Genomic DNA, 27927 nt, shown 5'->3' with positions numbered 1-27927 from the left:
GGAATCACAGAGCACCAGATGAGGTTAAGTTTCTACAACTGTTATAGTATCAAGGTTATAAAAATTAAAAAGATTGAAACACTTGCATGTCTGTATGATAAACATGAAGGAGAAGGCTTAGCTTAGTTAAGCTTAGCTTAATTTATTTTAGCATAAACCGCAAAGGTTGTAGTTGTGCAGGACTATTTCTTGGTGTTTTTTTTTTTTAATCATTGCAAGAATTAGACAATCAATACATAACGTGTCATTTATTGAGCTTTTAAGGCCCCCACACACTGCCCAGACTCAAACCAACAGCCAACTGCCTTTATCCGACCACTCCGTTGCCTCTCGTCTGACCTATTCGGCAGAAAAGTTGCACTGAACATTCCGCTAGCACACTGCTAATCATAATCGTCGTACAGCTAGCACGCAACCAATCAGAGAATCGCTGTCCGTGCGGTTCCAAAAACTTCCAATACAGCTGAAAACACGAAACAGATTTGTTCCCAAACTCGTGCGAGTCTCCCCAAACCCTTCAGGTGGCCAACGGTTGGCTCAGTGTGTTTCAGGCTTTAGAAGTGACTGTATTTGTTTTTCATAGATTTATTAGATAACCAAAAATGGTACCTATTCAGTCCAAAGAGAACTGCTCACCTGGTGCATCTGGCCAAATAATCTCTAGCTTCTACTTACTTACTTACTGGTTACAGCCCACTAAATATGCCCAGTAAATTTTCTCCCTCTAAGCCCACCTGCATGTTCCCTTGGCCCATTGACATTACATTGATGTCACTGATTTAGAATTTCAAATACAGAACTCCAATGAATCAAAAATTCATAATAGAGAGAGTCATAGTTTCAATAATCTTCTTCTTAGTTTGAGTTGTCCTGTCAACAGTTTTACAGATGTTGCTGTTATAATGGTGCTCTATGGGAAATATGTAGGTCTACATAGTAGATTCATGCTGTATTTAGCCGTTTCCTCTTGTTCCTGTCTTAAAACTATCTGGCTACTTGCCCTAGCTTCATGTTTAACAGACAGAAATGTTAGTGGCACCAACTTTCTCATCCAACACCTGGCAAGAAGGCAAATAAATGTAATTCCCAAACTTAGCTTTTACATATATTTGATACTATTTTTGCAAGCTTAATCTTCTCAAGCAGGCATGTAAAATCCTAGCAGAGCCCTGTGACATGTTATTTACAATCCTGCCTGCCAAACAGGCATGAGGCTAAATAACAAATCACTGCACACTCTGTAATGTATGTTAGGAGGCACTCTGGAATACGACCAGAGTGCATCTCCAGCCCCCTGGGCCTCTTCCCTGACCTGATTGATTCCTGCTGTGACACAAAGAGGAGCTTAGACCAGCAAAGTCAAATTCTGGCCTGCTGGGATGTTTTTCATATGTCCCAAGTTTGTAACTGACAACTTCTCAATTATTGGAAGGATTGACAAGAAGAATAAAATGACAGATCTACAGTTTAGCCCCTCTGGCCATTAGGTGTTTTCAGCCTCACCCAGATCACTCACTCTGATGCCACACCCTTGTTGAGAGCTTGTCACTCCGGGGGAGACACTCCCTGTCTGACATGCCTGTGGAGGGGCAGGATAGTGAACATGTTCTCATGATTGAGAACAGCATTACTCATCTATTGTCACAGTAGCAAGGTTTCTTCAGTATCTGTTAATTTGAGCAATGTATGAGTGAGTCGGTGAGACATTTAGAGGCGAGAAACACAACTCAAGACTTACACATGGACAGCCTGAATATATTGTGTTAGTGTGGAATGTCACACCAACATCAGGCGCTGAACAGTATCCATCTCTGCTTTTCTGTTGCAACTCGTTTGCTGGCAGCTTTCACTGATCCACATTCCTGATTTTACTGTGCAGGGTTTTTTGTTTTGTTTTTTTAATGGAAGAAGCCCCCTAAAGTCGTCCACAGAGGCTGTTGCACAACAAGAGAGTGGGAGATTATGGGTATGACATTTTGCTAAGCAAGGGTATGGCTTCCATGTAACCATGCGTTTGTGTAGGAGGATGGATACTGGTGGATGTAATGATGATGACAGAGCAAGGTACAGTGAGAGTGAAAGGATGCATCACTCATTAACTGGAAGAGAGCAAAGTCCAGTCAGAGGTACACAAAGCAATCAACAGCTTTTAGTCATGACTGAACAATGGGGGAGGGATCTGTAAGATAAGCCTTGTGATACTGCGCTTTACTTTGACCTGAACATGAAACATATCTTTCTGTATAATATGATGATTTTGTTTGATATTTTTTTTGATATTTTGTAATCATTTAAAATCAGATCTTTGAATAATTTTCTTGGCTTGGACCACATTCAGCATTGTGAAGTTAAAAACTTTTCTTTTATTTAATGGAGGAAACATATGAGCCAACAACACTTATCAGCAATCAAGTGAGCATGGTTTCAGACATGAGATGGGTCAACAGATAAAACGCCCACAGCACAGTGCCTTTTGGTAACCTAGGTGATATGTGGGGCGTGTCGCGGCATTGCAACAGTTGGCTGAACCCACTGCCTCGCCCAGGAAAACAAAGACTACACAAACACAGCCCCTGATTTACAGAGAACAGGAAAGTTATATGTGTACATGCTGGAGTTCTGCATTTTAAAAAACTGTCACGTTGGCTTTGTTCTATATCAGCTGTGTTTGTGTCTGCGTGCCCTCAGCGGTGAGTCAATAAAATGCTTTTTTTTGTTTGTTTTTTTTATTGTCTGGTTAAAGTCAATTTATTCCCATTGCCGTGCTGATGAGTGGGTTTCCAGAAGTCGCTTACCATGTTGTGGAACAAGCCGCTCATGCTTCTGTGAGAGGCCACACCTTAACACAGAGAGGTGGGAACACACGGTGATTATGAGCATAGTTTCTGCCTGTGCCCTTTCGCGTCAGAGAATCATCTGCAGGGTAGCATGTAGCTGCAAGCACAGACAGTCCTCTGGGGCCTGGTCCTACAGGATCTGGTGCCAGACTGACTACAGGTGATCTCGCTGCACTGCTGCTCCCTGAAAGAGTCATATGTTAGGGACTTAAGAACAACATCAGGTTCAGGTGGGTGTATTTTGAACAAGTGCATATTAACATCACGTGCAGTAGAGCTTGGTGATATGGCCTAAGTATGATATTATATAATTTTTAGGTTATATCATGATGCACAATATGTTTTGATATGTAGAAATCTCCTCAAAAGTATGTCATGAATGTTATTGGACGGATTGGAGGACAAAAGCAAATAACACGATATGTTTAACAAATACATCGATAATGATGTTGCGACAGTGATGTAGGGTTGACTGTTGGCGCCTTTACAAAATATGAACACAAGCAGATTCATTGATAAATAATCGTTAGTAATGTGGATATAAAGGCAAGTTTTAGAACCAGTGCAACAGTTTTAGTCACTTCAGAGATGTTTTATGGTCTCATATCATGATAACTGTATTAATATCGATTAAATGCCGAGCACTAATGTGTAGTCCCAAAAATATGCTGGGACCTTTATGTGAGTTGCTAGTCCATCAAATTGCCACAGAGAGAAAACTCAGGACAGTCACAAACTAATGAGGAACATGCAGTGCACACACTATTGTAGGTTCCTCCTCATGCAAACTGTAATGTTAAACAAAGCCCTCCTGCTACAGGGATGCACACACCAGCAAAAGCACACGCTCATGGTATGGTGCCTGGGGGAGAAAAAGTGGGCTTGGTTGTTTGAGAGCCTTAAACACAACACAGTCGTTTGCAAAGTCAGAGTGCAAAAGTTTGAGGGAGTGGTGCATTCACTCCAACATAATCTACAGCTCCAGAGTAAGGTAGTGAGACAATAGTTCATCTTTGTACAAATTCCTTTCTTCCAAACCCAGAGATCAGCTCTTATTATGGTACTCACCACATTGTTAAGTTGTATGAATTTGCTCCACGATGTTTGAATGTGAGCAGACGTAAAGGTGGTAATTTAGGGGTTTATTGCTCATTTTGTGCCAGTTCAGCAGCTTGTGTTTGTAGCTCTTAGTCCCGACTTGTTTTATTACTTGTTAAGATGGAAGATAAGCGTGGTAGATTATTGTTGGAATCATAGCTATAACCAGCTGTCAGCCAAAGGATGGCAGTGATTTTTGCCTGCGTTTTTTGTCTGGTACAGCCTTTGTTTGTTTGCCTAGCTGTGCAATGCATCTGCAGAAATCAGCCAACACACCCTTACATGTATAGCACACACACACGCACAGTGCACCCCTGCAATGGACACCGCAAAGCCTCCTCTCAGTAACAAACGTCTGAAAACATAGCACAGTGAATGCATTGTGTTACATCAGTCATATGTCACATGCAGTGGCAAGCAGCCATTGTGAATTCAGATTTTTTGTGTGTGGTTGATGACATTCAGGCTGCAGAAACCAGGAAATCGAAAACATCCATCCATGTTCTGACAACAAGAGGTTATTTTGGGTCTGTGGAGCCTCAAAACAAGAGAGTAGAAAGATAGTCCAGTGTAGGTTTTAGTCATCGTTAGATCAGAACATAAAGTAGGGTGTTTAGGACTGCAGCTAATGATTATTTCCATTATTGATTAATCTGCTGAATATTTTGAGGATAATTGATTCATTTAGTTTGTAAAATGTACAAAAAAGAGCTGTCTACAGGTTGCTCCTTTTGTCCAACCAAAAGTCTATAACCCAAGGACTCTTCATTTACTGTCACAAATGAGAGGCAAAAAAAAGAGCTTTACATTTAAGAAGCTACATTTTTAAGGTCATTTTGTTTCAGAGGTGCATGCATTTGATGGTAAAATCCATGAAAATGTAAGCACACTAGACCAATGTGAAAGAATATATCACAGTAGGATTACTATTTGATGACTGAGAACCTTACTCATGTAGTGAGAGGAATGCTTTTTTATCAGGAAAGCAAGATCATGTAGGAGTTGCAGGACAAACTTGCAGCAACACGTCAGTGGCAGTTACTCAATCTGTGGAGCAGTGTTAAAATATAACTACACAAGGAGCCTCAGTATGTCAGATTACTCACTCATTCAGGTGTTTAGTGACATCTAAAATCAGAAAAAAACTAAATTTAAAGTGAAGTTGCAGGCCTTTTTTTAAGAGAGGTTGGCTTGTGTGTGACTAGAATTATGCTCACTGTCTGTAGTCTCACACTTGCATACTCACCCAGCGGAGTCAAAGCCTGACGAGCAGGTTCCTTTTTGCCAAGCGTCAGCAGCAGGCTGCTCCCACTGCTATATGGGCGGAGGCCCCAGGGTGAGAGGTCACTCTGAGTGGCTGGCATTCCTAACTTACAGCTGTCTCTCAGCACACTTCACCCTCACTGTCCCATGAGCCTCTGCTGCTGCTCTGCATTGTCATTTTCAGGTCAGGGTGCAAGACTGGGAGGGAGGGTGGTGGGGAGTGAAGGGTCATCAGCTTGTACTGTCATACTCAAGCAGCATAGAAAAAAAAGTGACAGTCTTGCGTAAAGGAGCAGCATTAATTCATGGAAAGAGGCAGACGTAGCAGAGTTTACCAGCATCATTACTGCAGAAGGAATGTTTGACTGAATCTTTATTTTTACTGTGTTTTTTAGGTTTGCTTTATTGTTTTGATCGCGGGAGGGAAGGATGGAAATGCAGAGTAAGTAATTCAAAATTCAGCTCTTATATCACTATTTTATTTCCTCCTCCTACATTTCTGGAAACTGTTTTTCAATAATACAGTGATTTTATTTACAGTTTTATAGTTAGTTTTGTCTTCATCACCATTCTAAAGTATTTTTAAAGGGGCACTGTTGAACATTTTAATCATGACCTTTCCTACTTCCAACTATTGTTCTCATATATTGAGGGCACTTCCTTAATACAAAAAATAAGATGAAAGGTAAGCTCTGTAAAACAATCACTTCATGTGCCATGGAAGTGAATAGGTTCACTGGGGAGGAAAAATATCCTCACTTGATGTTTATCAAACTTAAAATTATTGGATCCAACATGTTTGACATCGCCTCTCTCTCTGTGCTCGGCAGTGGGTGAGCGTGATAGCAGTATGGCGAAGGTGGAAGACTGGCAGAATACAATGTATGGCTTGGACTCGGGCATCCAGTCCGGCGCCACCACAGTCACTACTGATGACGGCGATTACACTACTTCCAAGCACTACACTGTGACCACCACCACTGTCACAAGGGAAGAGCCTAGTAAGACAACAAGTACACACCATAACACAAAATATTAATATATTTCAAGCTTTGTTTTCATTTCATTAGTCCCGGGAAATCATTATCTTGTCATATCTTGATAGACACAGAGTTTGTTACAAGAGCACAGCGAGTGCGGGCTGCAATGTTCCCAGAGACTCTGGAGGCGGGCACCACCATCCTGTCGACTCAGACAGACCCGTCCCAGATGACCAACGTTCAGCGACTGGCCGAGCCCTCCCAGATGCTCAAGACAGCAATCATCCATCTGATCAACTACCAGGACGATGCAGAGCTCGCCACACGTGCTGTGCCTGAGCTCACCAAATTGCTAAACGATGAAGACCAGGTAAGGAATGCACAATGTTTTGGTATAATTTGCCATTATTGGATACGTTAAGAGTTAAGAGTCTTATGACCTAATTATATTGAGTTAATAAGTCCCAGGTATACGTACATGTTTTTTGGTTTTAAAAGTCCCTTTACTGAGCCTCTTCAAGAAGCAAACAAAAATTACTCATTCATTTACTTCAGGATAATGTATACGTACATGACAAAAGAGCTGAAATTACTAGTTGAGCATAGCTTATCTTAATTTAGCAAAAAGATTTGAAACAAGAACAAAACAGTAGCTTGGATCTGTCCTAAGATTTAAAACATGTTTCAGATAATATAAAATGTCACATTGTGGTTTTATGGTGAGTTATTTGTAGACTTTGGCTTAGCTAAATGACTGCTGACTGTATGGAAATCAAAATAGTCAGATACTGTTTTAGCACCTGGAAGCTACTATATTGTTGTTGCAGCTACATTGTAAATTGAATATTTGGGGTTTATTTGAAGCCTTCCTCTTGAACTTCCCATCAATATTACCCTCTGTTATAGAAATAACATTGAAACCAGACAGTCCCTTTTTAAAGTATGCATTTAATACTTCCACCAGTAAACAACTAGTCTTCTCCCTTATTATTTCTCATCAGGTGGTGGTCAGCAAGGCTGCACAGATTGTCAACCAGCTCACACGCAAGGAGGCATCTCGGCGGGCGCTGATGCAGTCCCCTCAGATGGTGGCAGCAGTGGTGCGGGCCATGCAAAACACAAGCGACATGGAGACAGCGCGGGCCACAGCCAGCATCCTCCACAACCTGTCCCACCAGAGAGAGGGCCTGCTCTCCATCTTCAAGTCTGGAGGCATCCCTGCTTTGGTCCGCATGCTCAGGTACCCCGATTTCAGGAAGTTATATGACTTTAGTCATTATAGGGTATTTCCCAGTAAAACAAGAGCTTTTGACTCACTAGTACTAGCATTAGCCTTAAAAACAAGGCCTGCTCTGCAAATTTCACCTTTTGACTACATAAAACCATGTTTGCTCCTGCCAATGTAAGATCTATTTTAAAAGTATTCTCTGGAGTGTGTTGAAATGTACGAGACCCATAAGAAAATGAAGCATCCTAAAATAATTGGCTCCCACAAAAAAAGTTAAGAGGAAAAACGGCTTAAAATTGTATTTTTTTTCTTCATAACACACCCATTTCTCTCCCTCAGCTCTCCCATGGAGTCTGTGCTCTTCTACGCCATCACCACACTTCACAACCTGCTGCTGCACCAGGAAGGAGCAAAGATGGCTGTTCGTCTGGCTGACGGCCTGCAGAGGATGGTTCCCCTGCTGAACAAGAGCAACCCCAAGTTCCTGGCTATCACCACAGACTGCCTGCAGCTGCTGTCCTATGGCAACCAGGAGAGCAAGGTGTGTGTGTGTGTGTGTGTGTGTGTGAGAGAGAGAGAGAGAGAGAGAGAGAGAGTATGTCAGTGTAATTATCAGTACACGCAATACAATTGCTGGTACACTTCATACCAGCCAACTTCTGTAATTTGAGACTGTTCAAGCTGTGGAGCTTGTGTGTGCATGTGTTTTTTGTTTTGGGTGTGGCATGAGAACAGAGTTGTTCAGGTGTTGGCATAGTGGGGGTGTGAATGGGTGTGGTTCTGTCAAGAGTAATAAAATGTGTGAAGATTTACTGGTGTTTATCTGCTAGGTCACAGAGTTGTGAATTGTAGAACATGAGGTTATAGAATCAAAGTTATTTTCACTCATATCTTTTAACTTTGTATACCCACACATACTCACATTACCCTTTCTCTCTCTTTGTCTCTCACAGCTCATCATCCTTGCTAACAGAGGTCCTGAGGGTCTCGTTCACATCATGAGGAACTACACCTATGAGAAGCTGCTGTGGACCACAAGCCGTGTTCTCAAAGTCCTCTCTGTGTGCCCAAGCAACAAACCTGCCATTGTAGAGGCTGGTATGTAATACATGTTGTGTCTGTGTGCGTTTGTGTGCATATGAGGCAGCCATACAGGTGCGGCCACATTGTGTTATCTGAGCTGTGGCTAATGGCTTCTTGTCAACCACATACCTTTATGACAGCTGATGAGATGTTGCTGAGAGCTGAGTAATCGGACTTCTCTGTTCCCTGCAGGTGGGATGCAGGCTCTTGGTAAACACCTGACAGGTTCCAGTCAGCGCCTGATGCAGAACTGCCTGTGGACACTCAGGAACCTGTCTGATGCGGCCACCAAGGAGGTCTGTGTCCATAAAATCTTTTTTTTTTTCCAATATCTCTTCATTTGGCAGCAGAGGAACTTGCTAAAATGGCTCTCTTCCTGTTTCCAGGAGGGTATGGACAGCCTGCTGCAGGTGCTTGTGGGCCTGCTCAGCTCAGATGACCTCAACATGCTCACTTGCGCCACAGGCATCTTGTCAAACCTCACATGCAACAATGCCCACAATAAGACTCTGGTCACCCAGAGCAACGGCGTAGAGGCACTGATCCACGCCATCCTGCGTGCAGGCGAGAAGGAGGATGTGACCGAACCTGCCGTCTGTGCTCTACGTCACCTGACTTCACGCCACCAACAGGCAGAGGTGGCGCAGAATGCTGTGAGGAAACACTACGGCATCCCCGCAATCGTCAAGCTGCTCAATCAACCCTACTACTGGCCTGTCATCAAGGTAGAGTGAAGGGAGGGGGAGGTTTAGTAGTAGAGAGTCAGAGAAATTTCAAGCTTGGGAAATTAACATATAATAATTAACTTTTTTGTTTTCATGCAGTTTTTTTCAATGCTTTAAAAGAAATGCAAAAAAAGACAATCATTACAAATATCCATGTGCTCAAAATGTTTCTGACCTTTAAATTGATCCTTTGGGAAATAAGTGTTTTTTCCTACTATGATGGTGGAAAGGACTCCAGACACAGCTAGAGAGAAAACAGGTGGTTTGAAGGAGCATAAGTTAAGGACTATGAAACAAACATATTGGTGAGTTAATGGGTTTGTTCCAAAGTGACAAACTGGAGAAAAATGGTGAGAATGACAGATGGACAGAGAGGATGGCAGATCCGGCTGAGGGCCAGATTCTCCATCAGCCTAAGACAGCATGAAATGAACATGACAGCAGGAACAGTTTGTTTTACAACAACAGGTTTTGGGGCACAAAACTATCACTTAGTGTTTATAACAGGAGCTGGAAGTTTTTGTTTGTCAGCTTTGTTTCACTTGTTGACCAATTATCTGTGAACAGTATCATGACATTGCATCTCTTTCCCGCCTGAAGGCTGTGGTTGGCCTGATCCGCAACCTGGCCCTGTGCCCAGAGAACCAGGCTCCTCTGAGGGACTCTGGAGTGATCCCCCGTCTGGTCAACCTGCTGCTCAAATCCCACCAGGATGCCCAAAAACATGGTTCATCCGCCCAGCAGACATACCAGGTACATGAGAAGCTAGTTTGCATGAGATCACTGATTAGCTGTGAATATGTTTATTAATTTTTTAATTTTCATTTTGTGTGTGTGTGTTATTTATGAATTTCCCTGTCTTTTCATCTATAGGATGGGGTGAGGATGGAGGAGATTGTGGAGGGCTGCACAGGAGCTCTGCACATCCTGGCCAGAGATCCCATCAACAGAGCAGAGATCGCCAACCTGCAGACCATTCCTCTGTTTGTTCAGGTAACAGAGGAAGCTGAAGCTCTCCCACCTCCCTGCCTTGATGATTAACTTCCTTTTGTTTGTTTTGTTTGACTCATTTTCTTCCTCCGCGTCCCCAGCTGCTCTACTCTCCAGTGGACAACGTGAAGCGCGTGGCGGCGGGCATCCTGTGTGAGCTGGCCCTGGACAAACAGTCAGCCGAGCTCATTGATGCAGAGGGAGCATCGGCTCCACTGATGGAGCTGCTGCACTCCAACAACGAGGGCATCGGTAGGACATGTAGATAATGCACTGCGATTAGCTTACCGGAATATAGCATTTAGTCATAGGTGGAAAGCTTCAGAGTCAATTTACTCAAGTGCTGTGCTTACTGTCAATATAAATGAGAAGATAGAAGTCACTCTTATGTCTGTGCAGTAAATATGAAGAGCATGCCATTAAGTGGCGCAATTATATCAGGTGGGCCAGGGCAGTCCATGGCCCTCCCGGTTATAATTGTTTTGTTTTCACTGTTTTCTTTTTTTTTGTTTTTTTAAACTTTATCCTCTGGTGCAGTCCAAAAAAAATGTGGATTGTTTCCCTGTCAATATGAGCCAGCTATAAGTCCTTATTAGTATTAGCATATTGATAAGGATCAGGATGTTATTGTACATCATTTAATGTGTCCTGATTTGTTTGCCCCCTCAGCTACCTACGCTGCTGCTGTGCTCTTCCGTATCTCTGAGGATAAGAACTCAGACTACAAGAAGCGGGTGTCTGTGGAGCTCACACATTCTCTGTTCAAGCATGACGCTGCTGCCTGGGAGATGGTGAGTGTCTGGCGCCCTCCACTGCCAGGACATGACAACTAAACATTAAAGTAGATTTTTAGACATTTTGTAAATCCCTTCAGCTCTCTGGCTCCCTGGGTCTACATCTTAGTCGTCTCAGCAACTTTATATAATGCTGATAGCAATTATAAAGTACATTCTGAGGAGTAATTATTTTTTTAAGTTATCTTAATAAATAATCTTTATTAGTTCTTTCATGACCATTAATAAGGTTTACTATGTGAAAGTGTTGACTTTATTTGAGCTTTCCTCTTTGTGACCTTTCTGCAGGCCCACAACAGCGTCCCCATGGATGGGCCCTATCAAGATGGTGAGTAACTATGGCTGAAATGTGCACATACAGCACATTCCTCAGCACTGGGTTGCTCCGACACAGGCCGTGACCGCAGTGTTAAAATGCTGTAATGCACAAACAGATTGCCTCCCTGCTGCAGCCTACAGATTCTATTTACTGTCGTCACATCGTTGCAAAAGAAATGGTTTCTGTAGTTTGACGAGTACTTTAAAATGAGGCCAAGTTTGTTCTTTAATCATTTTTCAAATCAGTCCTCTTCTCGGTCTTCTCCAACAGTGAAGTACATCACCTCAGAGGCTGAACCTTTGACTTTTCTTTGGTTTATTGAATCATTTTCTAACACATCACTAGTTAGTCCTCATTGCCAAGTCTAAAAGGTTTTGCTCAATCAATCTCCTCCCTGGTGCGTCCTTATCTGTGTTTGAATCTTTCTCTTATTTCCATCCGTTCCCTCTCTTGACTTTTCTCCTTGTATGGCCTTGGTATTTTCTGCCTGCATTCAGCAAACAGGGACTCTTAAGGAAAAATGGATTAGCTTTGCCTTACTTAAGGACCAGTGTGATCCAAAAACTTGCCTAGAATGTTTTATGATGTTAAATTGGAGTACAGAGGAAGTTAAATGGTATAAAGTGTGTTGGAAGTTAAAAAAAAAACCTAACAAAACAAATGTTTTTATCTTTTGCAGAGCTGGATGTTGGTTTCCAAGGATATGGAGCATACGCAGGTGACATGCCAATGGACGGCATGGAGGTATCTATGATGCCAGAAGAATATGGAGGCAGCATGGCCTACGACAGACAACCATACCCTGAGTACTGACCAAAAGGTGAGTTTCAGTTTCACTCTGTCTTCAGAAACATGCTTGTTTGAGAATCAAGTTGTAGTTGTAGCAAGTTTTTTGTCATCACGGCATTTTTCTCTTCTTATAGAGCCAGAAGAGTGAGAGAGGTGGAAAAAGGAAGAGGAGGAACTGATGTGGGACGCAATGGGACAAAGAAGAGAATATAGTCGTCAGTAGAGATTATTCCCTCTGCTCTCAGCCTGATGTAATATATGCAATTATCACTGAGTACGGGACTCATAATCTTAACAGGGCTCAACTTTGTTTTATAGCATTATTTTGCTGATTATAATTCTGACAGTGATGATGCTTGTAGGTTTCTGTTAGAGAACCTTTTAAAAGTGCGTGTGTGCATGTGAGTGTGTGTGTGTGCGTTTGCGTTTACGCTTTTGGGTGGGTATTCTATGCCAAAGAGATTTTATTTTGTGATGATAATCATGCAGCTTCCTTTTTTTATGAAACATAAAACAAAAGAGGATAATAGTTGAAAACACTGCCAGAGGTGGCTCAACCTGCACGGTGCACCTGCTCACCGCTCTGTTTCTTCTCTTAACGCCTTTGTAACAGACACTGCTGTCTACGCTGTAGTTTTGACACTATATATTGTCAACTTTCTCCCGCTGTGACCCAACACTAAAGAGTCGGCGGCACTAATTCAGTAGGAGTGAACAAACGAGGAAGTGTGGGGGTCTCTGACAGACCTCTTAGAGAGAGCAGGGTAGGGCTGCTCCCCCGCCACCCTTCATGTGATCAGCTGACATGTTGATAACTTTTTGGGATGTTTGTTTTTTTAGGAATAGTTTCTCACCTTTTATAAGTTATTCAGTGGGAAAGGTTCACATTAACCGGCATTAGCAGAACATTGACAAAGATGTCTATCCTTCTAAACTGAATTTTTAAGAAAAGATCATGCGACTGTGATCATCTGCAACACTGTGGTTTCACAGATGTGTTCAACCTGTTGATTCATTCATGAGAGATAATGTCGTCGGGGTCAGCCCTACAGCTGGAGCAAACTACTGACAGGGAAATTTGTCTTTCTACTTAATAAGAGTTTTTACTGAAATTTTGTTTAATAAAAATATAGGATATATTAAACGTATTGTGGTTTCTGTTTATTGAGTTAAAAATTGGCTGTCTGCCAACCCGCATTTTCACTCTATCAATGATCATTCATTCCAAAGTATTTATGGTGTAAAGTACAGTATCTGCAACACATTTCTGAGATAACCTGTCATTGTTGAGTGCTGCACTTCAAGTGCCAGCTTTGTTCTCCTATTATTAACCTATTGCTATATTCTAGCAGGTGGAACAGCTGAACATTCATAAGGTAGCTAGCTTACTGTTACTAGCTTATACATTATACATCTGTATAATATAAAACAATTCTACACATCTGCATAGCAACTGTGTGGTTTAATTCAATTTCATTATTTTCACCACATTCATATAGAAAATATATTAACACTTTAATTAAACATGTCAATGCCCAGTCAACACAGATACATGCAGACACAGTATACAGTGTTACAGTGCAGGACGGAGAAGATCTGATAACATGTTAACTTTAATATTATTGCTTGATTCAAATGCATCTCTTTATATGACCCATCCCTCATTGTAGCATCGCTGTGTATAGAAAGTGTGTACTAATACTAATTGAGCATTACTCATTATTATTATTATTATTATTATTATTATTATTATTATTATTATTACTCATTATTTCCAGGTGTCTGCACATTCATTCATGCAATACATAAAATCTGATAATAATCATCATCTGTATGAGTGTCGAGGCCATTGCAGTTGTTGTTTTCAACCCATCTGTTCATCAGCGCTAACGTTATAAGACTGCTTCTCTGCAGCTTTAAATATTCTTGTTCAGGTTGGTCTGCTGTACACTTCTAATTTTAAAAACTTTTCACAAGGGTTCACAGGTTTTGGGTTAAATATCCTTGGTTACATTGCCATTTGCACCCTGCATCACTCTGTCCATCACCCAGAGGCTGACAAACAGTGGATGAGCTCCAGGCAGGAGGCAAAATCTCATGTCTGTGTCCACCAAAGCCTTAGATTACATTGTCAAACATGTGCATGGACTGCATGATGTTTTCATCCTGGAGAGAGAGAGACAAGGGGACACAGTTACATTACTGAGAAGACTGTAGATGGAAACAGAAGCTTTGCATAAAAATGTGGAGATTTGTGCTGGCGACCTTTTGACATGTCTCCAAGAACTCTTCGATGGTGACCACTCCGTCATTATTCTTGTCCATTTTCTGAAAAAGACAACACACAGGCACAGATGTTTACAGGGTCCCTTACAGGAAAGGCAAGGCAAGTTTACTTGCATAGCACAATTCTGACACAAGGCAACTCACAGCAAAAAAAAAGTATGAAGACATCAAGGAAGAAAAAATAGTGAAATAGGAAAACAAGCTAAAATAGAACAGGTTTAAAGAGACAAGATTAAGGAATACATTCACAGTGCATTTCCTTTTGCTTCAGTGAAAGGCAGCAGCAAACATAAAGCTCTTCGGTCTTGATTTAAAACAGGTGAGCGATGTACCAGACCTGAAGTCTTGAACCAGATACTGTATGTGGCGCATAATAACTGAACACTGCTGCTCCATGTATAGTTTTGACAGTAACGACTGAAAGCAGTACCTGACCACCTCAGGTTCATAATGTAGCAGCAGATCAGTAATGTATTTTGGCCTGAGCCTTTGAGTGATTTATAAACTGGAACCTTATTGGATGAAAGACACTCTGGGGGAAGTTATGCTCAGTTTTCTAACCAAATTAAAATGATCTGTAACCCTCTACTGTTTACATTCATGTTTTCTAGAGAGCAGTTTTCCTTATTTCCTTTCCTCACACATTGCCATGTGTCTTGGCACACTGATACTACTGACTAAAAGGTGGTGTATTTTTTTTCTGTAGAAGGATAGTCAGGTGCTGAGTCAGTATTTGACAGCCTGGGAATCAGACTCAACAAGCAACTTCTCTCTTCAGAATCGCCTACTCCACCTTTAAGTGGTTTTTTTTTTTGCTGCCACACCTTAGTGCCGATGCAACATGTGACCTCTTGTGCATGTGCCAGAGAGGTAAACAAAAAAAAGGGCCCTGCTTACAAGAACATTGCTCCATAGCACCACTTGTGGTCACAAACTTTACAGGTTTACAAGAAACAGATGAACCTGAAGAGTGTTTTAGGTCTTTATTTTTTTATCTAAGTATCTGCAGACTTGAAACTGTGTTCACATGGAAGGACTGATATGAAATGCTTCCTCTGAGAGCTTCTAGTGCCATTTAAAACATCGCTGAACGCTTACAGAGCCGAAACCAAGCTGAAGCACAGTTTAAAGGGAGAGGTATTTTTAAAGTACGTTTCAAATGAAGCACAAGTAATCAAGCCTGCATGGACCATTGGAAAAAAATATTTGACTCACTTCAGAGTTCAGTCATGACAGATGTGTGCTGGTTGGGGGATTTGTGTGTTTTACCTGGAAGAAGTTGTCAACATGGTCCTTGGGAGCATTATCCCTCATGTTGGGGTAGGTGTACTTCCCCATCATGTCATAGATGGAATGCATGATAGCTGTCATCTCCTGGACGGAGGGGGTGGGGGGGGCGGGGGGGGATATGCACATATCAAACATCACCAGTAACTACCAGCACAACATTAGACACAACTTTCACACAAACTCAGAGAGAGAGAATAGTTTGGGTACCTCTCTGGTGATGCAGCCATCTTTGTTTAGATCGTACAGATTAAAGGCCCAGTTGAGTTTATCGGTGATTGAGCCTCTCAAGATGATGGACAGACTTATGACAAAGTCCTAAAGGAAAAAAAACAAAGAAGCAATAAAAACCCACAGATATGAGCTAAAGCCTTATAGAGATGGTACATTTCTTGTCTTTGGAAACTCTGATCAAGTGAGACGTGATTTGACAGCAGAGAACGAAAGGATAAAAAAGTCACCTCAAAGCTGACCGATCCATTGTTGTTGGTGTCAAACGCTTCAAACAGGAAATGTGCGTACATACTTGAATCTGTAAGAATTAGAAAGTAAAGTGACCAAATGCCTCAGGACACCCACATTTCATTTTATAATGAAACAAGTTTTGAGTTTGCTAAATGTTTAAAAAAAAACAAAAACAATTTAAAGATATATTATGTAGGTTTTACTAAAGAAAAATGTATACTCTTAGAAAAGTAATCCAACTAAGTCATCACTTATGGCCCACTAGAAGTGCCTGGTTGTGTCTGTATCTGCAGAGACCCTGCCCTCTGTCTGTACTTTCTTATTTTCTTCTTATTTTGTTGTGTTCGAGGTGTTTCTGGGCATCAACGTTTGGGCAGTGGTGTGTAGACCCGGGCCGATAACAGCACAAGGTCGGGACTGTGGTCTGTCTGTCTGACCGAGGGTGGGGAGACACAGTGACACACACACACACAGATTGGGGAGGCAAACGGAGGACGGGATGACGCCTGTGTCTCAGCCAAACTCACACAAAATACAGCAATACAGGGTTGTGCAAAGAGGTGTGGGTGTGTTTAGTTGAATTATAGAAAGTAACCGCAGTGAAACCAGAAATCAGATCAGAAAATCTAATTTTATTTCTCCAGTTCATTTCTTTGGTTGCGCTAACAAAGCTCCCTCTCTTGATTCGCTGTCTAGCACACTTTAGCGGTGGCTTTGAAAACATGCAAAAACACTTGACACGACAAATGAATGTCTGAGAAGTTGCACTGGTAGAAAGATTTAACTATGTTGTGCACAAAAATACAACAACAACAGTGACTTTGAAGACTGAGGGAAAAGTGGCGGCTCCTCCAGCACCTCTTTGGACTCTGTTTTGCTGGTAACATTTTGGAAACATAAATGTTAAATGAAAATTAAAATGAGGAGTGGAAGGATCTGACAGACCTCCCTGAGGGAAGAACTGGGAGTAGATGTTTTTAAAAGTCTCTTCATTCACCACACCACTGGGACACTCCTGTGGGAATGAAAAACACACAGAAGTGGAAAAAGACATGCAGGCTTTCTCGTGAATATAAAACATTTACAAATCTTTATCGTTCAAACACTCCATTCCACACTCTGCATGAACTGAGAATTCAGAGGTATCTTTGACTGACGTTTTTGAAGCCCCGGTAGAGGACCTGCAGCTCTTTCTTGCTGAAGCTGGTCTGCTCAACGAGGCGGTCGAGCCCCTCCGGTCTGTAACATGTTGTCGTCAGTTCAGCATCATCAGATGAACTTCCTGCATGAAGGGATGGAGAGACAGAAATGTCCTAGTTACTCCCTCAGACATCCACACGGCGTACATGAAACGCCTGGTCCAGAGAAACAGGGGAATGTGGTGAAAATAAAAAAAGAGAGGTAGTGAAAAACCAAGAGGTTGATGTGTGAAAGTGTTCTCAGTGACTAAATAGTATGATGGGGAATGTGACTGATGATGGACTTTAGTGTCCTGACACTTGCTTTGACAAGATGAAACGCTGGAGCCCGAGCGATAGCAGGGCAGCAGTTTGAGGAACCGCTGCTTTATGGTCTTTTTATTGGGTTTGGATGGTGGATTACCTGGAAACAACCAATCACAGCAGAGATTAGAGGCAGACAGAGCGGCCCACATAGGGGAAAAGAGCATGTTAAATGGATTAAGCACTGGCCACACTGCACTCAAACACTCTGACTTTTCCGCACAACTTAGCGCGCACAAATGAGTTTGCTGACCTGGCTTTGAATCTGTGTGACCCGCCAGATCAAAGCTGTCTGGAGAGCCACCAGCATGGGAGGGCTGAGCGAGATAACACGTGACTGAGCTCCGAGGTGCAGAGGTCCCACAGGGAGTGAAGTAAATAACAATATATAAGTTACAGAAACAATTTGTTTTCAGGTAATTTTTAAATCCTCTTTTCAGAGGTCATATTGAGATCAATTTAATGTGGTCATATCATGTTTTAAAAATAATACATATACAGTACAGAGCTTGTAGAAAAGTATGATTGAATCAATAATTTCAAAATGTTTGTCAGGTCCAAAATGATCAGTTTTGTTTTTCCCTGTGTAAAATTCTCCAGCTTCTATCAAGGTTTGTGAGCCAGTAGTATAATGCCGTTGGTATCATGTGGCATCTGTGTTTCGTTGGCGATTAACAGTCTTCAGTCTTCTTGAGTACTTCAGTATGGGCCCAACATACTGTACTGCCCTGATGTTAGCTAGCAAGCCATAGCAACATAAACATTATCTACTGTTAGCTAGCATTAGCAACATTAACATTTGCTAGCTAGCATTAAATGTTACCAATGTTTGCTAGCTAACGTTGGCAGTGTTAGCAATGTTAACTAGTGCACAAACTGGCAACCACTGGAGGAGGCAGATGATTCGAGCAGCTGTGTTGTAATGTGACCAACTGAATACACCTCACCTCAACCTTTCCCTCCAAGGCAATCCTGTGTCGGCTGCTAAAAACACAAAAAATCTCTAAAGCCAATGTTTGGTCTGTCTGTTCTGTTTGTCTATAGAAACATGGCAGTGTAACTGGTGAATTCTGTGGAGGAATAAGGTGGGTGAATAATGTTGAGTAGTTTTAGTGGGTGTGTTAGTTACAGTAAATGGGGCAAATTTAGCCATTTTGCAACCAATCAGAAAAACATTTAGGTTTCTCCTCTCTGCAGCTACAAGCAGCCACAACTGACCATATACTGTATGTAGGTGAACCTGAGTGAGCACCACTTAAATGAACATACTATATTCAACAGGAACAGGACTCCTCAATTATCAATAATTAACTCATTAACATATTCACACTGAATTATTCATCAAACCTTCACCCACTAAATATCATATATTATGCATCTCCTCTCACCCTGTGATCTCTTAGTAACGATGGCACTTACAGACGTGTTATCTCAGTGATCCAAACAGGATCAGACGTCACAGCTTTTTATTAATTTCCTCTCGGTCCATCCTTCTCTGTAACTCGACAGTACCTGCTGACAGTGTTCCAGTCAGCCAGCTGCAGAAGTGTCGGCCCATCTTCAGCAGGCTCTGGTGCCTCCTGTTTCTCTATTCCATGCTGGGTGTGTCCGAGGGTCAGCTCTGGCTCCTCTGCAGGGCTCTGGGATCAGTTGGTTCATGGTGCATCCGATGAGCCTCTCCTTCAGTCGGAGTCTGTGGATGTTGTCGTCGTCTCACAGAGGGTGTTCAGTCAATCCATGTCTGTCAATTCCAGTTCTCACTCATTTACTGTCTTCTTAATGTTGTTTGTTGACGCTTTTTGAATCCGGAGCTGCTCTCCCCAGCTGATAACTTGCTCCAAAGCTGCATCAACCGTCTTAATCAAGCTGATTATTCACCAAAACAGTCCTCCTCTCCTCATGTAGGGCTGACATATGTGCTTCAGTAAAAAACACAAACTTCCCCTTCGTCCATCAATTCCTGCCTCTATTCGGGGCCTTCGCCTGCTCCTGGATTCTCTTTGTGTTCAGTTCCTGGAAGCACCTTGTTTTGCAGTCTCTCTCTTCCAAAGCCAAGCACAGAGACGTTTTATCGACACGATCCGAGAACAAAAAGACGCTGGACGCAGCAAGTCTGCTGGTGCAAGCTCAGACAATCAGCTGTTGATGGATTTCTTCTGATTTCACAAGCTCCTGGCTCTCCTCAGTCAGTCTGGAGCTGTGTCAGAATGCTTTGACAAGGTATTCCTCCTAACGCTCGAGACAAAGACGCCTCTACAACAGCTTTGGCATCAGACAGTTTTTACAAAATGATACCAAACACAGACATTCAAGGAAAAAAGAATGTGGGTTTGAAAAGATCCTCAGTCGCGGGGGGTACCTCTGCTGCTGCCAGGGGGCATGTGGAGAGATTTGACTTGAATTTGATTGAAATAAAAAAACAAACAAACAAAAAAGTCCACATGGAGGGATAACATAGAGAAACCATTGCTTTTTTTCCTACCCTTTGTATTGTTATTTCTCCTTCTCTCTTGCGTCATAATATTGTTCCTAGAAAAGCAATAAAAAAGTGAAATCCCCCCAAAAGATGTTGAGAAAAGGAATGACAAATATGACAACAAAAACAACAAAAAGAACAAAAAAACAATACATTCACATACTGACTCAGCTATGACAGTGATATTTGGTGTAGCAGAGTGTGTGAAGGCGCGGGGGAGGGGGGCCTCTGGTGCCGCACGGCTCAAAGCTGTCGCCCTTTTTACTTTATCCACCCCTCATCCCTCAGACATCCTGGGTTACAAAGGGTGAATTATTTTATTTCGATAGTAGATGCGTCCTGTGCCCTTGCTACCACTAGAGGACAGTGTTGAGCTACAGTCAGATTACACTCCACCGACGACGGCCTAAAAGTCTGAGACCTGATCAACGAATACACAGACAGGAGGCCACGACACAATGTTCCGCGTGATGCAAGCGTCAGCCATCTCATAGTTTAAATCAAACTGATTTCCACAATCTGAGGTGCTCTGATGTCAGTTGGCATTAATGTAAAACAAACAAAAGGGATTCAATTAGTCATGTACACGCCTGACCATCAGCAGCAGTGCACCTCAAAACACACGGCTGAACTCACACATTCACACCTGGGAAATGTCCGGAACAACAAATGCACTGAAGAGCTTAACTTGCTCACGGGCACATAAGAAACATATTCCTTAATGTTATATCACAGGGGGGGAAATAATAGTTCTAAGCTGTCGTGTGCATACAGCTTCTATAAATGAGCATGAATTATTAACATGATTTCATTCTGTGAGAACAAACCAGTTGCTGCCTTTATTTTCAATACGTCAATCAAACGAACAAACACAGCAGCTGCACAACTATGGAAAAACAAACAGAGCTTTTAGTGGGCCTCACACACACACACACACACACACACACACACCAAACACAAACACACTCACACACACACTGAACACACACGCACGTGGATGACACAAACAATCTTTTCTTTCTGATGACTGAACCATTTTGCAGAGACACAGAGATGACATAACAGCTTCCCTGCCGTCTTCTCTCTTCAGCTTTTAGATGTACCGTACAGGACATTGATCACAGACATTCTCTAAGTCATTGAAATTCTCTCTAAGGGCAGCTGTTTTGATGAGACTCGTGAGCCCAGCGAGCCGCCAAACAACGGTGCAGGAGGTTGTTTCTTAGAGAAGCGACTCATCTCGCACACGTCCCTCTCAGCTGCAGCGCCACACCAGCCGACTGTGTCAGATCATAAAGACGAGCTGGACAGAATGAAGCCAGCGTAGATTATTTTCTTCACTTTCTGCTCACTACGCTGCAAGAGGAGCACCAGCGTGGGTGAACCTTAAAGCTTGTTGCAGCCGTGTGACTTCCCACATCGAAACATCACTGACTCAGCAGTGATTTCAGGTTTCAGTGCTGGGATCATCCAGCAGCTTCTCCTCAGCGCTGGGAGACCCTCTGGGTGACTTTGACTGTAGGAATCAATTTCACCAGCTGCAGCCCTCCGAGACGGATCAATACACTGTTCCCTGCTGTTATTAAGACGTTTAAAGACTCTTTTATCCACTGGTGCAAACAGTACAAGATGAAACACTTAAAGTTGTTGATGGAGAAAAACAAGAGGCTCTGAGAGAGACAGGGGCAAACGAAGAGGAGTCATCGCCTATTGGAACATCTTTACAGAAAGTTGTTCAAGAAGTTAGAAGTTATCTGAAGTCATAGTCTGATTAGACATAATCAGTAAGAGTGTTTGCTGCCATTTCAGAACTGGGTCCAGTTAAAACCTGTGAAGCAGCTCTGGGTGTCTGGGTGTTTCAGTTGTGTCCAACAAAAACTGTTATTCCCAAATGTCCAGTAGATCCATATGTCGTCCAAAACAAAGTATTCCAAGATTTAATGATTACAAAATGGCCATTTTCATGCTTTTATCTATCAAAAATCTCCCCTTTTCATTGCAGAGGTCATTACACGTCCACACTGGAGACCCTGAGATGGCAGCCGCTTTGATTGACAGCTCATTTTAAGAAGCTTCTATGCCTGACCCAGAGCTGACAACAGCCAATGAGTGATCATGTAGACAAGGGACCCGCCTTCTCTTCTTTCTTGTCTCTGAGAGCCACTTACACACCAGCCTCCAACTGGATTTCAAATCCAGTGATATATTGTTTATTACAGTATTTAAATCTTATTCGCGTTCATGTAGTTTTATACATTTTGCTCTTGATAGGCTGTTTTTTCACCTAAGCACTTGTTTTTATTTCATTTTTCATTTTTCAGTGATATTGTTATTACCTTTGAACTTAGACCATGTAAGACTATTTTATTTGGACCCATTGTGTTTTCCAGCTAATACAGGCTGTTACAGGTCACCAGCAGGCTTATTCTTGCATTAAAAATGTAGATAAGAAGAACAGATAAATAATTCAGTGGGTTTAATCTCCTACAGTTTAATGCCAGAAGCACTTACAGAGCATCAGAGCATTTGGGGAAAATATTTGCTTATAACCTTTCAAAAGAGCTCAGAAACCGTTCCTGTACTCCAATTGGTTCAACAACAGCTTTGAATTTACTTTTGGCTTCACTGGGAGAGGCCTTTTCAGGATACTTTAACATACATTTCCAGGAATAAGAACGGGTTAATGGGCTTTCAATCAGCCGGACAAGGAAGCCACAAGGAAAACAAGACATTAGAAATGAATCACAGTGGAGGATTAAAGCCAAAAGTGACATGACATTTCTGACCAACAAGCAAGATTTTGATTTTGTTTGTTCATTCTTTTCTCTCAAAAACTCCCAAATCCACAAAGAAGACTTGACTTGACTATGAACTGAAAAGAAAAAAAAAGTATACTGTGTGTCAGCAGGGAACAAGTAAAGAAGGGATGTTTTGTTTTTATACGTGCAGTCACAACTGTGACTCCAAACCCGAACATCTTCCCTCGTCTACTGGTTCAATTATGTGTTGACTTAGGAGGTCGTGGCCCTTTAAGTGGGGTCATGCAGCGCTGAATGAATGTTTGTTAGCTAATGTTGGCCGGGCAACAGCTTCCACGAATACCATAATCCTGGAACATGGTTCAGATTAATGACGCCCATCTCACACAAACCCTGGACACAAACACAAACACACGCACACAAACATATTTCGATTCACACACTGTTACATGAGCCCCGCTGTGATTGTTACAGAGGTTTATATGAATCGGTTCACCTCGAGTGTCCTCACACGGAGGCAGACGTCACCTCATCTTGACACAACACTCTTCATAGAGTCCAGACAAAATCTACTTAGCTCGGGGAGGCTTTTATGTTGAAATCAGTCAGCTATGTAACCGTGTTACATAAATGTAACAGTTCTGTTATCAGTGTTGACAGTTTTTTGATGCATTAGAGGGAAAAAAAACCCTTGAGTGCTTTATAAAAATGTTATGAATAAAGATCTTTAAAAGTGCTGTCATTCAAACACACAGAGAACTAGAGCAGGTTTGTTCAGTCGTACAAGAAGCTGCACTAGACAGGAGACTGTCACAACAGTGAAGACAATACCAGTTCACTCATTAACCAAATGAAGTCATTTCATGCTGAAATCTCAAGTAGCACACACCTGTTTCTTAAAGGAGTAATTAGGAGAGATAGACTGAGTCACATGAGAACACCATTTTGTGTCTGTACAGTTAATTTGAAACTACATCCAGCAGCTACATACATACAGTAAGCATGAAGCTACTGTTAGCAGATAGTTAGCCTAGCTTAGCATAAAGATGGAAAAACAAAGTAAACAGGTAGCTTGGCTAAGCCTAAGGCTAAGTCTACCTCGGGTCAGGATTTTAGAAAAACGGAGGTCCCGAGTCCAAGTCCACCATGGCCTGGACAAATTTCACTAGAAACTATTGGTTAAGTCTCTTTTATTATGTGGACTGTTAACACATTTTGTTTATTGCTTTAAATGTGCAGTTTTGTTTTCTCTACATGTTTTTTTCATTCATGTGTCTCTCTTGCAAAGAAATTTTTTTTTCCAAACGTTAACTTTTTGTGAGCTAGGAAAGACAATTTGGAGCACTGTGACAAAATACTGAATAATCAATTTTGATTGATTATTCAGACAAATAAATTAGATAATTTCTAAACCAATAAACCAATCATTTATTTGTTTATCTGGGCTAAAACCAGTCAATGTCTGTCTGTATGGTGTCTACAAAAATACTGTGAATACAAACTCCTTCTAGTTCCTTAAACAGCCAAATTCAGCTTCCAGCCCAACACAGGGGCTCCAGAGAGTCCCTTTGAAACCTTATAACACAATAACATTTAGTTTTGTACTTAAATTCTTACACAGATCAAACAAACCAGATGTAAATGTTGATGAGTGAGCTCTCACGGTGCTGATAAGTGATTGTTGTTAATGTTGGAAAGTGCCAAGCTAGCTGTTTTCACCCATTTCCAGTCTCTATGCTAAGCTAAGCTAACTGGCTGCTCAACATGGCTTCATATTCACTGTACAGACACCGCATTTAACTCTCAGCATAAAGAAATCAACGATTTTCCCAAACTGTTGAAGTTTTTCTTTAAAGGCACAGTGTAGGAGCTAAAGTCACTCTGTAGTTAGGCTGTGGATTGCAACCAACTATATACCCCTCATCTCACCCTCACACGCAGCCACTATAAACACAAAAGGCCCTCTCTAGAGCCAATACCTAATTCCAAGGTAAAAAAAAACCCACACTGATTCTCTGTAATGAAAACATAACAATGGCTATTAAAAGATATTTCCGCCAAAAGATCCTCCTGAATTCTACAAACTGGATCTGTAAAAGGAAAAAAGGAAATTCAGCTCTTCCACTTGACACTGCAGTTCAGCAGCAGCAGTCAGTCAGTCAGTCAGTCAGTCAGTCAGTCAGCGTCAGTGTAACGTGAATTCTGGTGTAGAAAGCGATGACTTGAAAAAACATCCAGTATCTATAATGTATGAACACATTCAGGTGTAAACAACATGAGGTGTTCAGCAGCTTCACAGCAGAGCCGCACATAAACACCACTTTCTGCTCAATCTGAGCGTCTCTCAGATATGGCCGATAAATCTTTTAAATCCACTTTTAACAGACTCTGCCCATAAGCAGTCGCTGTTGCCTCCCTCGTCAATACATTTAACATAACTGTCGGCTGTTTATTTGACAGTTACAATATTGAGCTGAATGGTAATGGCTGCAGTTGCGCAGGTTAGTGCCTCAGGCTGCGGAGCTCCACGACACCCATGTGCTTTAATGAAAAAAAGGTTTGTTTGTGTCTCCTGAACGCACCCTAAAGCCTCTGTGCTCATGCACCTGTTCACTGTTTGGTTAACCTGCTGCTGAATGGATAACACGCCGCCTATTGTGGCAGCAACAACTACCAGCCATTAAATAAACCGTCGTCCTTGTGCCATCTGTTCATTTAAAATGCAGCGGTTTGGAAATATCACAAGATCAGCACTGACAGCAGCTATTTTTATGCTTATTAAAATATGTTTAAAGAAAAAGACTATTTCGAGAAGTTGTCACAAGACTCTGTCAGGCCAGCCTTACAAAGCACCAAGTGTGTTTGTGTGTGTGCGTGTGTGTGTATGGATGTGTGCGTGTATGTGTATGTGTGTGTGTGTGTGTGCGCGTGTGTGTGTATGTGTATGTGTGCGTGTGCGTGTTCTCTGAGCTCTAAAGAGGCTCATCTTTTGCAAGCAGTCATGAGGAAAAACAAAACAGCCAAATTTCTGACAAAGAGAGGCGTCTCACTGATCTAATTAGACCATAAACACACAGTCACTGACAGGTATAATCTTTCATGACAAGAACCAGATGACACCCCACTTTTCTTGTCTTTCTTCTGTTTAGTTCTCCGGCGTCTCGTCCTCCTCTGTGAGTTTCTCTGTTCACACCAGCAGAGAGGCCACCACTGATGAGCATCTTTGTGACTTTTTGTCATAGTATGGAGTTGTTTGCAGGTTTGTTAGTCAGGTTTTTTTTTTCCATACATTAAGTTTTATGTTTCTTTTATCTGAAAAACATTTAAGATTTCAAAAACAAGATGACACAGTAGGACTATATTAACACAAGCGATGTGCTGTTTTGGTGCCGCAAGGAATGATTCATTTCATCATCAATCAATACGTCGACTTTTTTACTATTTTATATCAAAGATGCAACGTGTAAGAATTTTAGTTAAAAAAACATCGGAAAATATATAAAATTGTTGATAGTTCTGACTAAATGACAACTATTGATGAAGTATAGTGTTGTGCAGAGATATCTATTGAAGTTAGCATGCTAACCAGCTAGCCCTGTCCAATCCAGCACTCCAGTGCTAGCGATGTAAACACCGGCCCTCTGGGCTTTGTGTCCGGACTGCTAGCTGCACAGCTAATTGAGCTAACTAGCTAACCACAGCTACAGTATGCGGCAGCTAGCTGTTCCTCTGGTGATGTGCTGCCCCTCCCCCATTTATTTTGAGTATGAATTCAATAGGTGGCAAATTCTTACACACTGCACCTTAAATTGCTTTGTCTATTAAACATTAGAAATGAAAAATGTTGCAGTTTTCCAAGCTACAAATTGTCTGGACACTGATGTGGGGAGAAGTTGACTTGAATCCAAGTAGAGCTGTCTATTTATCAATTAGCTGGTTGAAAGATAACTAGTTGCCAATTATGTTAAATAATCTACAAATCATTTCAGTCAGTTTAAATGAGAGGATTTGCACCCATTTCTTTGCAATTTAGGATTTAAATGAAGGGTCCCCTCGGTTTGGGACTCTTGGTAGAAAGTTGGTGCAAGTAATTGTACGAGCATTTTTCACAACTGTTTAGACATTTCATTGACCAAAAGAGTAATGTTGGAAAGGAAAATCTGCAGATTTGTCCATAATGAAACTATCATTTGTTGGAGTGCTGCATCCACGACACAACCCACTCTACTCATAAAGAATGATTACGCTAGATGCATCATCTTTCACAGGGCGCCATCCATCACCAGACATACCTACTGTGCTTTTATTCTCCTTGACCTGCCAGCTGCTGCAGCAACTGCTGACCTATAGATGATGAAACCAGGCTGGCGCAATATTAGTCCATATTCTTATTCATAACAGTTAGCAGGCTAAAGCAACGACCTAAAGTTCATCACGGGGCAGATCAATAGCAAATAAAACTGTCAGATCGAGTCTCCAGTCCACTAAGTAATGTAACTGGGGCGGCAGCTGCGATGAGGACTGTCCACACACACACACACACACACACACACACACACACACACACACACACACACACACACACACACACACACACTGAGTTTGAACCCAGGCTGGTTTGCAGCAGATCCTGACAGATGGTAAAACGTGACTGTGGTGTATTAAATAGTTCTTTACAGGCAAACTTTCATGAGCGCACAGTGTCGGGAGATCTAAGCCAGGTCAGCAAACAGCAGTCAGTCAAACAACGTGTCGCATTTAAAAGAAGAAGTGAGAAAGTGATCCTACCTGTAAGCGGGTCGTACGACCTGTCCAGCTCTCTGGAGTCAGACAAACTCTGGTCCTGACTCCTGGATTTCATGTTTTGTTTTTTGTTTTGTGTTTTTCTTTTTTTTTTCTTTTTCTCTCACTTCTTACCAAACCCAGCGCGCCGGACCTGCTGATCTGTGTGCGCGTCGGAGCCGCAGCCCATCTACGACTTCAGTCCTGTTCGCATGTCACTTCCCTGCGAGGATCCGCGTAAAAGCGCAAAAGTCCGTGCCAAAA

At 41.9% G+C, this 27927-nt stretch overlaps 2 protein-coding genes across 4 annotated transcripts in view; one reads left to right on the top strand and one right to left on the bottom strand.

Moving 5' to 3' along the window:
* Window positions 1-13254, top strand: part of LOC119021591 (junction plakoglobin-like) — a 19902-nt gene extending 6648 nt beyond the window's left edge. The window contains exons 1-16 of one of the 2 annotated variants that reach the window (XM_037101987.1): window positions 2671-2690; window positions 5594-5640; window positions 6029-6199; window positions 6304-6548; window positions 7180-7418; window positions 7746-7947; window positions 8360-8504; window positions 8682-8785; window positions 8876-9214; window positions 9815-9967; window positions 10088-10207; window positions 10306-10456; window positions 10874-10995; window positions 11287-11326; window positions 11997-12137; window positions 12241-13254. In XM_037101987.1, coding sequence (XP_036957882.1) covers window positions 5628-5640; window positions 6029-6199; window positions 6304-6548; window positions 7180-7418; window positions 7746-7947; window positions 8360-8504; window positions 8682-8785; window positions 8876-9214; window positions 9815-9967; window positions 10088-10207; window positions 10306-10456; window positions 10874-10995; window positions 11287-11326; window positions 11997-12130 — 2178 coding nt within the window. In that variant the 5' untranslated portion in view covers window positions 2671-2690; window positions 5594-5627 and the 3' untranslated portion in view covers window positions 12131-12137; window positions 12241-13254. Of the gene's footprint in view, window positions 1-2670; window positions 2691-5593; window positions 5641-6028; window positions 6200-6303; window positions 6549-7179; window positions 7419-7745; window positions 7948-8359; window positions 8505-8681; window positions 8786-8875; window positions 9215-9814; window positions 9968-10087; window positions 10208-10305; window positions 10457-10873; window positions 10996-11286; window positions 11327-11996; window positions 12138-12240 lie in introns of those variants that run through there. The other variant, XM_037101978.1, reaches the window with a different exon arrangement.
* LOC119021607 (Kv channel-interacting protein 2-like) lies at window positions 12587-27927 on the bottom strand. Of its 2 annotated transcripts, XM_037102021.1 has the most exons (9): window positions 27670-27927; window positions 17648-17746; window positions 17302-17426; window positions 17090-17159; window positions 16141-16211; window positions 15890-15997; window positions 15662-15766; window positions 14372-14434; window positions 12587-14272 (listed from the first exon to the last, which is right to left on the bottom strand). In XM_037102021.1, exons 1-9 carry the CDS (start codon window positions 27740-27742, stop codon window positions 14225-14227), a joined length of 762 nt encoding a protein of 253 aa, XP_036957916.1. In that variant the 5' UTR covers window positions 27743-27927; the 3' UTR covers window positions 12587-14224. The 2 variants fall into 2 exon arrangements, with proteins under 2 accessions (XP_036957916.1, XP_036957908.1); XM_037102013.1 differs by having other exon boundaries at window positions 12587-14434.

Source organism: Acanthopagrus latus, chromosome 1, assembly GCF_904848185.1.
Source record: "Acanthopagrus latus isolate v.2019 chromosome 1, fAcaLat1.1, whole genome shotgun sequence".
Lineage (NCBI taxonomy): Eukaryota > Metazoa > Chordata > Actinopteri > Spariformes > Sparidae > Acanthopagrus > Acanthopagrus latus.
The sequence above is the reverse complement of the archived record's forward strand: the minus strand, read 5'-3'. Positions and strand labels throughout refer to the sequence as shown.

Excerpts from the sequence above, each read along its gene's own strand:
- LOC119021607 (XM_037102013.1), bottom strand. The coding sequence starts at position 27,742 with ATGAAATCCAGGAGTCAGGACCAGAGTTTGTCTGACTCCAGAGAGCTG. Across the intron at positions 15,998-16,140 it reads ATGGATCGGTCAGCTTTGAG|GACTTTGTCATAAGTCTGTC; the intron begins GTGACTTTTTTA and ends TTTTTCCTTTAG. Across the intron at positions 14,435-15,661 it reads ATGTTGACAACTTCTTCCAG|AAAATGGACAAGAATAATGA; the intron begins GTAAAACACACA and ends TGTCTTTTTCAG.